The sequence below is a fragment of the Rutilus rutilus genome (genome assembly GCF_951802725.1).
Source record: "Rutilus rutilus genome assembly, chromosome: 7".
NCBI classification, from domain to species: Eukaryota; Metazoa; Chordata; class Actinopteri; order Cypriniformes; family Leuciscidae; genus Rutilus; species Rutilus rutilus.
In genome coordinates, this window is record NC_140221.1 from 44,395,502 (window position 1) to 44,413,058 (window position 17,557).

Sequence of the window (17,557 nt, forward strand, 5' to 3'; positions counted from 1 at the left end):
ATGCACTATACATTACAGTTCAAAAGTCTGAGGTCAGTATGATTTTTATTTTTTTTTAAGAAGAAATGAATAAATTCCTGCTGAATAAAAAGTATTAAATTGATCAAAAGAGGCAGTAAATGTATAATGGTAGAAAATATTTCTATTACAAATAAATGCTGTTCTGCATTTATTTGTAATTCATCCTGAAATTTTTTTTTTTCATGGTTTCCACAGAAATATGAAGCAGCACAGCTGTTTTCAACATTGATAATAATCAGAAATCTTGAGTATCAAATCATCATATTAGACTGATTTCTGAAGGATCATGTGACACTGAATGACACTGAATGAGTAATGATGCTGAAAATTTAGCTTTGATCACAGGAATAAATTACATATTCAAATATATTCAACAATTATGTTAAATTGTAATGATATTCCACAGTATTATTGTTTTTGTGTGTATTTGTATATAGAACAATATTCCGTAAATACCGTATTAAACGTCACAGACACGGAGATGCAACTTTCTTTCTTTTTTCCGAGCGGACAGGCCGATAAGAAACACGCACAGTCCCAAATAGTCATTTCAGGATTCGATTTCTCTGAGGAGGCCAAAACACAAGGTACTTTTGAGAAGTTTTAGTTTTAGTTTTCGAGGAAAAACTTGTTTGGATCTGGACAGGATTAAAATCACAAAGTATGTCTGAAACTTGAGTTTACGTGGCATGCTCAGGGAAAATGTGAGCCAAAAAAGCATGCTTCCTACTTCCGAACCTTTATCCGACAGAGTTAGTTTAGAAAAAGTAGTTATCTATCTGTCCATCCATCCATCCACACTCTAAAAAATGCTGGGTTGTTTTAACCCAATTTTGGGTCAAATATGGACAAAACCTAGCCTAGAAATCTAGACGCACCCTAGTGGTGCAGACTACCAGTGTAGTCTAGCAACTCTCCGTTGACTTTCGAGCTGGAAAAAACAAACTCTAGTGTAGGCCAATCACATCGTGTATAGAGTAGGCGGGGCGGGCTTAACATAATGACGACAGAGTTCCGTGTGAATTCCCTGCTACTTGAAAACAAAGAAGAGCTGCTGCTGGCGAACAGCGGCCTTTCGAATAGGCTTTGTCCGTGACTCTGGAGGACTTGGAGTTAAGCTGTTCTTTTTGAGAAAAGATCGGCACTTAAGTCATTCTTAAAAAAGGAGGATGTGTTCGTAGTTTTGCCAACCAGATACGGCAAAAGTTTAATCTATCATCTAGCTCTGCTGTTGGGAAAACGGTTGGTTGTAGCGCTATCTTATTGCGTGAAGAGGGAATTTGAAAGACAACCGTTTATCCCGCCCCTCGGATTGAGCTGTGCCAATGGTGAGTTGCCAGACCTAACATCTTAATGTAGGTCTGGCTTGCCAGGCTAGACAAAACCAAATGTTGGGTTAAAAATGTATAAAATTTTAACCCAGTGGCTGGATTTGTCCATATTTGACCCAAAGTTGGGTTGAAACAACCCAGCATTTTTGTATATACTATATATCAAGCGCAGCGTCAGTTCTGGCAGGTCACGTTAGTCAAGCTGGCATCAGCTGACTCTCAGCTGATCCACATCTACCTATAGGAATACGACGCCTATCACCGTATGCATATATAAGCTCTTTCAGTATTATCAGCAGCTATCATGTTTCTCAGGAGCGAATTACCCTCCTCCCTCCCCAGCTCCTCCTCTCGCCCAGTCAGGATTTGGCATTCTGATTCCCCTTGAATCAGAATAAATTCTCAAATTATGTTGTACTTTAAAATCTTTAATTAAATATATTTGCAAACATTCATGTTGGTTCTGTTCTGTTTACCCCAAGGGGAGTTATTGCTGCTCTCCCTTCTCTTATGCATGCTAGGCTGCATGGATGCGCAGGGAGTTCTCGCCCAGAACGGAACCATACCGCCATTCCAAACTGTATGCTAATTGTCAATCGTATTTGACGGTAATGGTCCTGACAGAAATGTGTATATATATATATGTATAGTATACAGATTATTTTCTTTGTGGATGCACTCCTCAGAGAAAACAGCCTTGCTTTGATGAAGCCATATGCTTAGACATTCGGTAGCGGAGACCGTCCTGAACGGCAACGTTTCCTGCTCCGTCGCGGGTGCTCTGTTGATTCACATCACATCCAGAGGCCTTGGCGTGTCACAGCCAATCACATCAATGCTGTGATGTGCCACAGGATGAAGATGAGGATGAGGATGAGGAGGAGGTTGTGGTAGAGGAACACAAGCACCCGAAGGCTGCAGCTCTCCTCCCAAACCCCTGTCGAGCATCACAGTAATCATCAGTAATCCTAATAATCAAGCCTTCTCCGTGACCAACGGGGGTGTTACCATGAAAAAGATGTTTCCTGCAGGGGAAAAAAGCAGGTAAATAAATATATAAATTAAGAAAGATGTACCTAAATTAAGAAGACAGACCCTCCCGGGTGTCCTTTCCCAAAATAAATGTGCAATGTAGCTTAATATTTCCTGGGACATGGCTAGATCCAGCGACCTACTCTGAGACAGCCGTGTCAAGATCGCTCGACTGTCTTGCTTCTTTCTTAATAAAGCTGTCCGAGAGCGTTTGGCTTTACGTAGAAAGACAGCAACATATGCCGTCTCAGCTCTCATTTACTCAGGGCTGACATTGGATTTGAAATTTCATTTGAAATGTACCCATTTAGACCTGACGGTTTATGACAGGACTGCTGTTTGGATGGGATTGGTTTTCTAAATGACATATGAATTACAGTTATTAACATAGGATGTCTGTCATTTCGTGTACTACTGTTTGGAAGGGAATTGGGATCTTTGTATTTAGGATTAATGTGAGAGCATAGCCAGGATTTAGATGTTATGGGATGCCTTATACATGTGTCCATACTATCATTCAAAAGTTTGGGGGACAGTAAGACTTTAATGGTTTTGAGTCTTTTATGCTCACCAAGGCTGCATTTATTTGATCAAAAATATGCTAAAAGTAGTTATATTGTGAAATATTATTACATATTGAAAAAAATCATGTGATCAAAGCTGAATTTTCAGCATCATTACTCCAGTCTTCAGTGTCACATGATCCTTCAGAAATCATTATAATATGCTGATTTGCTGCTCAAGAAACATTTCTTATTATTAACAAAGTTTGAAGTGGATCAAAACCTTTCATCAAAGTTATACATGGATTTGAAACAATACCCGTTCTTGTCTTAGTACAACTTTGATTAGTTTTTTTGATTCACTTCAAATGTTGACTACTGTATTTTGTGGAATCTGTGATGCATTTTTCTCAGGGTTATTTGATGGGAGTAATGTCTAAATCCATAATGAAAGTGCATAAAGCAGTGCAACAATAAATTTAGCCTATTCTACGAAGGTCAATATAAAAGAGAAGCATTGTGAAAATAAATAAATATTATTCCAACATCATTTCTATCCTGACAGGTTTAGGTTTAGACTCAAAACTTGGTTTAGTAAAAACTTGTTTGATTCGGACAAGATTAAAATCACAATATACATCTGTGAAAAGTAGAGTTTAAGTGGCATCCTCAGGGAAAACGAGTTGTGTTCGAGTAGAGTAGAGAACGACTCATTAGTAAAAAGCATCTTTTAATAAAATCTCAAAGCGAGTACAACATTAAAGAACACATCCCTCTTTTTGTCCTTTATGAATGAACAATAATGAACTGCAAACACTACATTCCCAGTGGAGCGCAATCCCACGATTACACCTGCCCTCTGAATTTTAATTCAGAATCCCACACTTCTTCTCAAAAAAACAACCAAGTGTTTCCTAATTAAATGTTCTGGTTATGCAAATGATTCATCCAATTTAGGGCTTCATTAAATAATTGACTTCTCTTCTGGGGAACAACTTCCAGACTTGCAGGATAATTGAGGGCAGTTCCAGGAGAGCAAAGGGACAGCGAGTAATCCATTCTGCTCTTCATTCCAGTCGCTTGATTACGTTTTCACCTTCCTGTAATCTCTCATTTCTCATCTCCTAAGAAATTCTGCTGGCCTGATTTGGGAAGTGAAATGAAAAACAATTAATATTATCAAGTGTGAAATGTTTGGCTGTAATTTCGAATCTTAAAGTGACCTTGCGTGTGGCCGTGTCTGGCAACAGTTAATGTGTCCAGGTGTGCGGCTCAGTGAAGCTGTCACAAAGCATGCGAGTTAAAGCTGCAAATACATATTCAAATGTATTCATAACTTATTTACACAGAGTGAGCACATTATAAATGCTAATACACCCACATGAAACACTGCCTGGTATTTTTTTGGGGTTGCTGTGAACAACTACTAAATGGTTTTGATGGAAGTGTAAAGCTTGAAGAGTGTATTGTAATGTGACTAAACTAAATGCATAACAGCAAGTATTATTTACCCGACATGCAAAAGAACATTTCTCAATCCGGCGTCTGCGCCAGGATGAATCACACATGGGAACATTTGAACTTCCGGATAGGGCACGAATCCGCCACTGGCATTGAACTGAACAAAGCAGTAGAAAATGTAGAAAAGCAGAACTACATAAAAACAGAAGGCAGCAGCTAAAGAAGGTGACACTCTTTTACTGAGTTCAGTCGAGACCGAAGACTCGTTTTGCTTTTGACTTTTATAAAACAGGTCGATTTTAAATGTGGTTGTAGGAGCTGCGTTCGAAACCATTTTACTTAAGATGTTACACTTTTTTGGCAACCGTAAACAGCTGACAGTTATGGACTATATTAGTTTGCTAGTGTCACATGAATAAATCTAACATATCGTTGTTTTATAGAATAGCCTAAATAGTGATATAAGAGGCAACTTTGTTTTGCACATAACACCCAGCCTGTTGTCACTTATTGCTTTAATAAGTAACAAGCCTAAAGCCTGAAACATACTCTAAAGGGGTCACGAACTGCATTTAAAAAAAAATATTATTTTGTCTCCTGAGGTGCACTTATAAAGTTAGCATGATTTTTACATAAAAAATTGTCATCATTTAAAAGTAAAAGGCCATTTTCTACCCTTTTAATCCCTCTGTTGGAAGGGGTGTGTCTGCTGTGAGATATCCACTGCTACGATTGGCTAACAAATTTGTATATGAAATAAGTATTACATGTGGAACTCTCTCGAAAACGTTTACTACGTTTTTACTATTACAGCTGCTGAAAAGTGTTGATTACAGCATTATATTTAGATCTACTCCTGTCAGATGATGACAGACATATCTGTGGAGCGCATGTGAAGTTGACCATTTAGTCACTGGCTTGATTTACTGACACTTAAACAACAATAAATTATTTTGAAACAAAGAACGTCTGACTGTAAATGAACCATTACGTATCAAAAATCACTGATCACAGATTAGGCATTAGAAGTAACACTGTTACTTACATGTTGTGGCATTACTGTTGGGTCTGTAAGATGCATATCTTACAGTAAAAGTCTGTTTGCAAAGCCTGTGGCGTTACCAAAGACGCGATGATGATGATGTTGATCTGATTCTGCTGTGGTCTTTGGCTGCACTATTAGGTCATAATGTGACAAAATCCGAAACGAGTCGTTTTCAGAGCTTGGTTTCAATAAAAGCTGTTTTTGGACTAACGAGGAAGTCTTTAAGTTCTGAAACTGTCAAAAGATCAAGGAAAATATGATATCTCAAATCATGACCCTTTTAAGCAAGTATGTAAAGACAGATGCTTTTAGCTACCCAAGCTTGATTTCATGCATCATTGCATTTCAAAATGTGTCTCATTCTCAGCATTGCTGCAAATGGTGCTATAGCTATAGGGCCCTATTTTAACGCATGGTCTAAAGCGCAGGGCGCAAGTTCACTTAGGGTGTGTCCGAATCCACTTTTGCTAGTTTAACGACGGGAAAAATGGTAAGTCTAAAAGGGTTGGCCCTATTCTCATAATGAGTAATGGGTGTGTTTTGGGATTTAAACCAATCAGAGTCTCATCTCCCATATCCCTTTAAATGCCAGTTGCGCTCGCGCCATGGCGGATTCGCTATTTACATGACGGAATTTGATAGTGGAAAGACCGAACGCGAGGTACCATCTACGGGACAAGCCGGATTCCACCATATCTTTATGTACACAATAATAATCTTTTACATTGTAAACCTTTTCTTTTTAATATTTGGCATGCTTGTGTGCTGCTGTGCGTCCCTGTGTGTTTACTAAGCAGAGTGTACGCGTGTTGTGGACCCGCCTATAGGCGCACATTACTAACGCGCACATTAAATAACAAAATAATTATAATATTGCGCCATTGACTTTAGACCAGGTTTCAGTTGGTCAATGGCTCAGTCTATTTCTGTTGCCTCAAAATAGCAACACGCCAACAATGTGCCAGAACACACCTCGTTTTCAGACCAGCACGCCCATGGGCGCACAAATGAGCACAAATACATTTGCTATTTAAACAACGTGGCGCAGGACGTGAAAATGATAACTGCGTCGGACTGAAACTAGCAAAAAACACTTGCGTCGCGCCAGGTGTAAGATAGGGCCCAATGTCTTCTTTTACAATCAGTAAAACTTTTTGAAATTTGGGTTGCAGATGTTAATTTTAAGATTAATTACACATTTAAAAAATTCAATTTAACAAAGTTGATGCATTCACCTAATTTGACACTGCAGCTGTTGTTCATTTATTCTGTTCTGTCTGTTCTGTACAAGCCCCCAATTATCGAGCTATATTACTTTACAATTGCTAAGCTGTACCAAGCCAGATTTATCTTTGGGCTACATGGAGATAACAGGTTAATAATGGAGCATGTTTAGCCTTTTGTCTGAGGCTCCCGTGGTAGTTGAACCTGAAGAGCTGCAGTAAGAGATTTCAAGAGGAACCCGTAGTTTAGCTGAGTGAGAAGCAATCAATGATGGCTTGATTACCTACATAAAACTAAAGGTGTAAGGTGGTAGTTTGTGCTTTATGCTTTTTCCTGCGAACCTCTGTGCTCAAGGGCCTTTTGGCATTAAGGCATGAAGATATTAAGATATTATAAACGTTAACATCATGATTGTCTGCAAAGCTACTTTGAAACATTGCGTATTGTGAAAAGTGCTATAGAAGTAAATTTGGCTTGACTTGAACATTGAATGTGTGTTTTGGCATGCAAATGGTTGAGTTTTCTGTATTTTGTTAATTAGGTTTTGTCTATGTTCAGAATAGCATACTAACATATTAAGTTTACTGTCTCTGCAGTAAGTAGTATGTATACTGTGCATAAACACATTTTCTGTATGCATGAATACTTGAATGACCAACTACTTTTGCCAAAATATTCAGTATTCAACAGAGCACACTGTATCCCAAAATGCATTGTGCTCAACTTGACCCTCATTTTAGTGTGATGAATGAACCCAAAGTAATATTAGCTACAAATTTCTCTTTTTTGATACAATATTTGATTGACCTGCTAAATGTAAGTAAACATATTTTTTCATATTTGCACATTTATCATTATTATGATGATGATATAAAGGTCAAGTGACAGTGACAGTGTTTAAAATAATGGAATGAGTCTTTCCTTTCTTTTTTTTTTGCAGTAAATAGACCTCTTAAACGTTAAAAATTAGTATGCTTGTGTTGTAATGTAAGGAAACATTTCAATTAATATTTAGGGTTTATCAGCCTTTCTTATTTTTATCATTAATTAAATCTTGCACAATGACAAGAAAACAAACGAGATGTAAATAAAGAAAACTAATTCCATCTTTAAAATTTGTTTAAACGTTTAATATTTTAATACTTAAGTAGATTAAGACACTGTATATTACAGTGACATGAAAATGTACTGCATAACAAGAATGATCCTGTAATCAGCAGGAAGCTATTTCTTTCAAAATATGGCCATAGGCTAATTAGCACTTGAAGCTATACAACTGTTTTGATAAAGGTGCTTTGAGTGTGTGACATGCTAGCAGTTTTGTTGAGTAAGATGTTCTGTGCTATGATTCAATCTGACTGATTCCCCATCTGATGCAAATACGTGTACCACAAGACACGTACACAGACATTTAACATCCTTTCATGACTCAACGGACTGTGATTGTCTGATCACTGACAGAATGCAGTGCCTGGTAACAGTGACAGTGTGATAGAGTGTGTTCAGAATTCCCTGAGGCGATCAGCTGTCATGCTTGTGCCTCCATGTGCCAGGGGGGTTGCTTAAAGACAAGCCAAGTTAATTAGCGTTGTCAGTCTCTACCCCTGAATATCTCTTAGTCTGCCCCCTCTGAGACACCACTGAGTTAAACACCAGCCCCAAAGCCACAGACAAGCTAAAAGTACTCTCGATATCTACCGTTGTCACACATTTGACCCTAAACTATTTCGTAGACTGCCTCACCAGAAAATGAAAGGAGATCAAAGACTTGATTATTGAAGGGAACTTATGAAATCTTAGCTTTGTTGAGGCAGTTTTATACTTGAGGAATCCTACGTAGGTACTTCTGTATGTCCTTGGGTACGGTTTTACACTAGAATTAACTTATTGTGTGTATGTGTTTGACAAAGTAAAACATTATTCAGAAATACAAACCTCGATTTTGGGACATTACTGAATTAACTGTCCTTTTTCTGTGTTTTTACTTTGCTTAGATGTTCCAGTTCTATTCCTGTCAAAAGAAAGCGATGAAGTGAACGACACAAGCAAAGAAACTCAAGGACAAATGTGAGAGAGAAAGTCAACTTAAAGAGATGCATTGCCCAGTCCTGGCCTGTCAAGATATGCTACACCAGCGAGGACTGTGCACACAAGCTTTGAGTAGGAAAGTAGGGCATTAAAGGTGTCTGGATATCCTCTCACTGGTCAGCCTGAAAACTGTATCATATTAACATTTTATTTGCCTTGATGTTTTTAGGACAAGCATCTGTGAGAGCTATGTGACATGAGATTTTCCTCTTGGCTATAAAACCATGATGCAGACTTCTGTGACATACTCGCAAGCCTTCCCTGCCAAAGGTTCATGCTCTTCAGGACTTACACAAAGAGAGTTTCACAGAGGTTGCTCACTGAGTGTTTAAGTGCCCCTGTGGACTAATGGGGCTGAAGCTCAGGATACAACCAGTCCCTCTTTTGCATATAAAGACACTTGCTTCTAAAGACTCTTCGTGCCAAAACCAGGAGCTACTCTGACAGCATTACCACAAAGACTTAAACAGAAACCCTCAGTCATGTGACCTGAGGAAAGGACCAGTCACATGCTCTGCTGCCATCGGCTGGTCTATTTTATTTTATTTTTGATTTTTTGTTACTGCAGCATTTATCATGTTCAGAGTTTGCCAAATGTCAAATATACTGTGTGCTACAACTGAATTTTTTATCTGATTAATTGTTTATTCACATTTGACTTGTGAAAGCAGACAAAAACCCTTACACAGTCAAAATTTACATCTATGGTCCATAAGCTACTCTTGGATAACATGGTGAGCAAAGAGCCAAACCATTTGCCAACTGTTCACAGCCACAGCAATGGCAACCCAGACAAAACACCCACAACCGTGACTGTGCGCTCAGTGCTCCTCAACCGAAACTCTCCAGATATTGAAAGCAGACTTAAACGCAGGCGAAACCGCACGCAGCAGGTACGCTTTAAAGATTTGGAGGATGACGATGAGTCTAAGGATAAAAATGAAAAGGTGAGGAGTAAGAGTCCAACAGAGGTACCAAACTGGCAGAAAGAGTTAACAAATGGGCCCTCGCTGGTGGGAGCGGTCCGTGGAGACATGGAAAAGACAATTGGTGCTGTGACAGCATTTCTGAAGAGAGCACCACCGCACCCACTTACCCCTGGGCCTACCAGACGCTGCTGGGTCCCAACGCATCCATGTTCGTTCACACTGCCGCTGCCAACCCAGCCATGCAGGAGTACAGCCATCCAAACCTCACCCAGTTTGCAAAAGCCTCCCTCGCTCTCGGCCACACAGATTCGCAGTCACAGCATGGGGGGAGGCTGGGATGACGAAGACTCCTCAGATGAGTTGACCGCACAGGTCTACATTCCACCTTGTAGATCACGGAAGAGTCCTGTCCAACATTGTACCCCTGCTGAGCAATCAAGGGGCCAGAAAACTGAGGACAATCAAACTGCCTCTGTGGGTACAGCAACACAACCTGTGCCACAAAAACAGTCTAGAAGGAGAGGGAGGAGGAAACCCTTAAACAGAGCAGCAAGTGATCCTGGGAAACATGAGCCTCCTTGTACTTCTCCAACTAAAACTGTGCACAGAAGCCGTCAACATTCTAACCAACCTAAGAAACCCACATCCAAAGCTGTGGCACACAGAACTTCGTCAGATATCGTGCCTCCACAGCGTTCCCCCACACCCAACACAGTTCATAATACGCAATGTAGTGTCTCCTCCACACAGACTGAAGCTAGCAGTGATTCAAAAGTCCAAACTGTCCCAGACAACACAACCTCTTTGCAAACAGCCGAGGTAGATCCTGCATCTTGTCCATCTCGCACTGCACCATCTCCTCCACCAACCACATGTCCCAAAGAAACATCACAATGTTGCCCACCACAGGCTGCTACAGAGAACATCATTTTGACCCCCACTGTAATGGAGCCTTTGTGCACTACCACAGCACAAGTCATGTCAACTGACACCACACACGGGCAATCATGCCTGTCTCCCACTGAATCTACAGGGCGTTGTTGCACACCTGCTATTCAGACTACGGCAAATTGTAAGACTCCCCCAATACCTGATTCCCATTGCATTTTAGATTCATATACAGATCCCACAACTCCTGCTCAATCCAGACCCTGTTGCCAAAAGCTGGAGGAAACCCTTCCATGCTCCAGCAATGCTGGCTTCAAGACAACATCCTGTTCTCAAGGAGCACCTGCAGTTGCCTCTACTTTCACTTCCACACAGCCATGCCAGAAGACTCCAACACAACCCATGGCATGCGGTAACACCTCAAATCAACCTGTGTACTCTGTGATATCTCCAACTCAACCTGTAACTCCTATCCAGTCTGTGCCACGCTGTGAGATTTCTAATCAGAATGAGCCATTGATTAGGACCCCTACCCCTCCTGTACAAACAGTGCAATCTCCTAAATCAGCTACACACACCCCAACACCTGTTCACCCCACATCATCTTGTACAATTCCAGTGCAGTCTATACCATACTGTGTCAAAGACAAACCAGCAACATTTGGCTCTCCTACACGACCTGCAGCATCTCATAAGATTCCTACACAAACCCTCCCTCACAATTTAATGTCATTTCCTCCCGAGCCAACCTGTGCCACCTCTTCACACCCTGTCTCACACCTCAAAGGCCCCATCGCAGCACACACCATACCTATTGCACAAACTGCAGTACATTGCATTTTGGATCAACAAAATGTGGCAACCCATGTGACTCCTTCCATACCAGTTCTGATTTGCAGCCCTTCCACACAACCGGCACCAGGTAAATTTTCAGTTCGAATATTGCCACACTGCAAATCTAGTATGCAAAATGCAGTGTCTTGCAGTAATCCCTCTCAAATTGTGCAACACTTTAAGACTCCAAATCAAACAGTATCACACTCCAAATCATTCCCACAAAATATGTCACCCATTCTCTGTCCACGTGAGGCAATGATGTATGCTAGTAAACCCCAAGAAACTGTGCTTCCCTCTGCTAATTTCAGGCATTCCTTACCTCCTTACGCCTGCCCTCCACAGACTGCTCTGCTGTACTCTAACACTGGGGTGAGTCACTCCCCTCCTCAGGCCTTCTGCTACACTCAGGACAGACGAGACAGGAGAGAGTTCATGCTTCCTCCCCCACCTCCTCCTCCTCCTCCTCCATACACCCCCCGCAAAGAGGGCACCTCGACTCCAGGACAGCCCCGCAAGCCTCCTGTCCCCAAAGCTGAGAGCAACAACACAGAAAAGGGCAGAATGAAAACTGGGGTAGCGAAGCCAATTGTTGAAGCAGGAACTCACCATCAGGCAGGTGAAACCCCACCTCCTGTCCCTCCCAAAACTAAGGCAAGAGCTACAGTGAGGCCCACCTGTTTAAGCAGCCGACGGGCGATCCTCAGCCCAGAATCTCAGTCCAGTGCAAATCAATTGCCTCCTGCTGCGGGGACGAATCCCCAGGCCCCTCTTGGACCAGCAGAGGGCCAAGCGGACACACTGCGGCAGGTGCAGGAGCTACTGGGGGGGCTCATGTCTGGGGCTATGTGTAAGCTAGACCTGGCAAAGGCAAAAGAGAAACTGTTTGGCCCAAACGGCCCTCTGTACGACATTGGGGCTCTGCAGTCTCAGCTGCACAGCCTGGAAGGGGTGTTGGAAACCAGCCAGAACACCATCAAGGTTTTACTGGACGTCATTCAGGATCTGGAGAAGAAGGAGGCAGAGCGAGACGGGTGAGTACGCGTGTGAGTCAAGGAATAACGTGGTAAGAAGAAAAACTGTGAATGTCAAAGCATATTTTGTTGGTAATGTCAAATGGGTAAATTATCTTATTTTTTTGTGGCTGGTAGAAAGAAGAAATGAGTGAGACATAAACAACAGGAACATTTTCCAACCCTCTGCTTTTGTCCATAATCCTGTGTTGACTGTCATTTATAAGTTCCAGCAGTAATAACTTTTGATGCTTTTTAATCTGCCCTCCCATCTGTCCACTCATCAATTTCATCACTGAGGGATATGACCGTTTGCCTTTTAGCTTGTCGTCTTGCTGAACGACTTTCCAGGTTTATTTAGACTATAAAGAATGTGCCAACAACTTTTACTTTCGTTCTTTTTGATCTTTCAGAGTGTTTTGCCAGACGCTACTTTGAGAGACATCATCTCAGTTTTATTGCTCTACTCACATAAAATAAAAATGTTCCATAAACTTAATTAAATTAAGAAAACAATTGTCTGTCAACTATATTAAATTAAGCCTTTTCAAGAAATAAAAAGGAACAACTTTTTTATGTGTGTGTGTGTGCATATGGAGTTCTGTACTTGTAGTCCTGGCTAACAAATGAGTAAATGCAGTCCCAACAAAAAAGGATCAAGTAAATTTTCATTTTACAATTTTAAATGTATTGCACACAGTGACATCAATACATGCTTAAGAACTATTTTGGAATAGTTCATTTGAATGAACTAAACTGAACAAGCCATAAAGTTACATTTGCTAACATTTATTATTATCTGTAACATCACTTTAACAGCATAATTGGCAATACGCTTAGTATGCATGTGTAAATCTGTCACGTTATTGCAAAATTAATCAAAACAAAATCCTTAGCCTCATTATCAGCCATCAGCTGTTCACAGGCTATGAACTATGAAAAAACGTTCAGCTCTGCTGTGCCCTGTCAGACACTGCTTAAACACAACTGAAAGTTTATTTTTATGAATTGAATAACAAATGAACATAATTATGGTATGATGGCATCATAAAAGCATATTAAGACTTTTTGATATCACGTGTCTGTTATGAGGTAGGGTTACTCACTGATCATTTCTGAAAGGAAAGCGCCACCAATTTCATTCTTGCAGCAAAAATTCAATTTCAAAGATAAAAAGCAATGGGCTGAAATCCTTTAAAAATTCATGTCTGTGGCATACTAATGATGGACCAACCGTGCACTCAGATCTCAGATAGTGGCTCTGTGTTCTTTTTGGCACTTACTGGCTTGATCTTTGTTGTTTATTTATATCTTATATAAGCTGCTGTTTTATATAAGACTGGATTGAAACTTTATCAGCTGAAGATTCCGTTCAATCCGTTCACTCCGAGCAAAATCAGTAGGTAAAGTTTCTGTTCATGTGTTCCTTCTGTAAAACGGTTTGATTAGAAAAAAATCCTGGTTAATAAAGTCTTTTCTTTTTCTATATATGTATATATATATATTTTGCCTATACTTTATACAAGAGCTTGAATAAAGCTCGTAACTGAAGTGGATCCTCAAACTGTCGGCAAAACCTCACACAGTAGCTCCACCTGTGCTTACATGTATATAGCGCTTTTCTGGGTACTCAAAGCGCTCATAGAACGAGGAAATCTCCTCAACCACCACCAATGTGCAGCATCCACCTGGATGATGCGACGGCAGCCATATTGCGCCATAACACCCACCACACACCAGCTTATTGGTGGAGAGGAGACAGTGATGAAGCCAATCAGTAAATGGGGATGATTAGAAGGCCATGATGGACAGAGGCCAATGGTCAAATTTGGCCAGGATGCCGGGGTTAAAACTCTACTCTTTCAGACCTGCCAACCTTGAAGAAATGTTATGAGTACATAAGAGGGATCGAGCGGGATTCTTTATTGCTGTTGATTTTCAGTCTCTTTTTAATGATAGGCCTTACGCATCTGTCAATCATCCCCGCTTACTATTTGGGAAATGAACCCAGCGCTATGATTGACCGAACTTGACCGAAAATAACGCTTATTTTGCTGTTGCTTGATTTGAGGACTGCACGTGCACAGAGGCGTCACCAGGTTTCGTACCAAAAATCATACCAGCGTACTTTGAGGTCAAAATGCGTATCCGCTACGCAAAATGTGTACAGGTTGGCAGGTCTGCTCTTTTGAAGGACATCCTGGGATTTTTAATGACCACAGAGAGTCAGTACCTCGGTTTAACGTCTCATCCGAAGGACGGTGCTCTTTGACAGTATAGTGTCCCCGTCACTATACTGGGGTGTTAGGACCCACACAGACCACAGAGTGAGCGCCCCCTGCTGGCCTCACTAACACCTCTTCCAGCAGCAACCTAGTTTCCCAGGAGGTCTCCCATCCAGGTACTAACCAGGCTCAACCCAGGCTTATTACCTGCCATTCATTTTCACTTAAATGTCATTTTAACGGTTGGTGACATATTCTCTGAAAAACTCTTTGAGATCCAAAAGCTTATGCAAGCGCATTGCCTAACATGACTTGACAACTGAGCGCTGGCATTTCACTCACAATGCGCCATTTGCATAGTTTGTACTATCTAAATTCAGGATTGGTAGACTGTCAAATTAAAATATTAAACAAAACGATAAAATAACGTTATTAACTGGTAATGGTAATTTTCAAATGAGAGTTTCTGTTCAGAACAATGAATCATGATTTTTCGGTTTTATTTATGTTCCTGTTAAAAAATGATCTGTTTTTTGGTTTCAATCCTTGAACCAGTTTAGAGCCCACAGAATTGGGCTACTTTTACTCTGCTGCTGGTTTTTTTTTTTTTTTTTTTTTGCGGGTTGAAGCGACTCCACAGAAACACGTTTTTTTTTACCTCCCTTTTGTCGACTTTTAAGCATGCATTCTCGTGGTTGGCTCAAAATGTGAAACTTTGAGCAGTTAGGCTGTATATGGATTATCACATCCAAGTATATTACAGAACAGCAACAGGTTTTCTTCTTTTCAATTAGTTTTGGTACGCTAGTGAAGTAACTCCTCTGGGTAACATAAAGCTTGGAAAGAAAATGAACTTATATGTCTTATCGACTTCAGGTCAGTAGATGTATGACGGTGAATATCAGAACTCGCAACTAGAACAGTAGAGCTAAAGTCCCTCAGCCGACTCTGCCCCGGTTCAGACATGACTGGCTTAAGAGAAGGCTTCCAGAAGACACTATGGCCTACATTAGGGCATTTTCTTGTATTTGCGAGGGTATTTACAGCATGCAGAAGTGGGACAGTGCTCAGGAGATAACACAGCTCTGTGGACAGCGGAGGGAATCTCTGTTTTTTTTTTTCTTGAACGACCATGCAATACAAACAGAGGCAGATATCAACATGCCATCACATTTAAATATACCAACATGTGCAAATCATGTGAAAACAGACTCACTTGGAGACCAATAGAAATCCTGTAGCACTTTCAGTACAAACAACAATTCAATTGTTAGTTCACAGAAAAAGAAAAATCCTGTCATCATTTACTTACTCTCATGTTGTTCAAAACCTGACTTTCTGTCTTTGTTTGGCACAAGAAGTGATGCAACGATTGCATTGTCAAGGTTGGATATGCGGAAATGTTTAAAAGATTTAAAAGTTATGATGGAGGTGACGATTTTCAGTAAATCACATCTTCAATGCATAAAGCTTTTTATATGACTTCAGAAGACTACTTTTTTCCTCTTTAGAGCTTGACAGGCAAATTCATCTGCATGTTACATGGAAAACAAAAACATGAAGAACATCTTTTATGCTCCATGGAGGAAAGAAAGATTTGAAATGAGGGTGAGTAAATGATAGAGCAAATGTAAAAATGATCTTTTTTTATTTCATGTTGACTTATTTAATCTTTTCATGTTAACGGTCGGTATGTAAGCTATGGAAATACTCTGCTTGTCCATCCAAAAAAAAATACTGTTTACTTTTGATGTGCACCTCATATTTGATTCTGTGGCTGTACAAAGCGCATGAGTATTTATAGTGGAGCAAAGCTTCATAAACCCAGGTTAAAAGCAATGCTAACCCCCTTTCAGAAATTAAAAGCGTGAAACCTGACTCAACATGAGTCCTTAACTGAATTTCAAAAGAATGTAAATCCAACATTTTATCGTAGTGGAAGAAGCCATAGAAAGTAATGATTTTAAGTGTGGATCATTTGAGGCAGTTTGCTTCATGCGGCCTATAATGCACACAAAGTTGTTTGTTGTAGCTGATGAAGGCCTGAGAATTACCACTTTCTTGTTCCTTTGAGAATGCTCAAATGTAATGTGCAAAATTAGTTCCTAATTGCTGTGTAGTATTGCTCGCTTGCTTTGTTTGTGACTCCTGTTTTTGTAATAACATTGAGAATGTCTATCAGGAGTCTTAGAAAAGGTAGAATGAAAAACAAACTGTGTTTTTTTTAGTCATTTGTAATGCGTGACCAAACACAGCTTGAACTATTATTGTTGATATTGCTGCACATTTTCACACTCACTACTGTGTATAACTTAGTCATCCTTTTCCATGGATAGTCTTTCTAGTTTAATGTCAGGTTTAGCAAGTTTTCCATGCATTCTACCTTTATATTAGTCACGAAGTCATATCTTTCCAATAAACCATTCATTTTATTTCCTACAATATCTTATGATTTTGCCAATTGTTCAAATACAAAGTTCTGTTATGAAACTCTAGATGGTTCAAGCTGATGGATTCTTAACTCCGTCTGCCTGCAATCACACCATTCTCAATATGGCAAAGCTGATTGGTTCCTGCTGTATCAGTAGCCAATTAAAAACCTTAAATACTTGGTCAACATTTGCTTTAGCAGTTGATCATAGATTTGCTACGGGTAATTCATGTATACTTTAAAGCACATGTATACTTACTAAAAGCAGTGTGTGTATTGGCAGTAGCAAGTCTTTGTACTTGTTCTGCAGCAGCAGCGTATCAGATCTATTCCGCCAGGACCAAACGACATTGTCATATCCATTACCATGCCAAACACTCCGAGAGTGGTCATGACAGAAATCTGAATTGAGTGAGTGTTCACCACCGTCATTAAATGTTGTTGTGTGCTACGGAGTGTTCCTTTCTTGTTTTTACCTCCCACACCTTTGGGGCTTTTGCATTTTTTGGACCATAAGGCCTCGTCCAGGATC

General features: G+C 40.3%; 1 protein-coding gene across 3 annotated transcripts in view; it reads left to right on the forward strand.

The window, feature by feature from the left end:
* Positions 1 to 17,557, forward strand: part of LOC311293881 (uncharacterized protein) — a 100,910-nt gene that overhangs the window by 16,167 nt on the left and 67,186 nt on the right. For 2 of the 3 annotated variants that reach the window (XM_084414416.1, XM_084414417.1), the window contains exon 2: positions 8,612 to 12,390. In XM_084414416.1, the coding sequence (XP_084270542.1) occupies positions 9,410 to 12,390 (2,981 nt within the window). In that variant the 5' untranslated portion in view covers positions 8,612 to 9,409. Of the gene's footprint in view, positions 1 to 8,611; positions 12,391 to 12,507; positions 12,828 to 17,557 lie in introns of those variants that run through there. The other variant, XM_084414418.1, reaches the window with a different exon arrangement.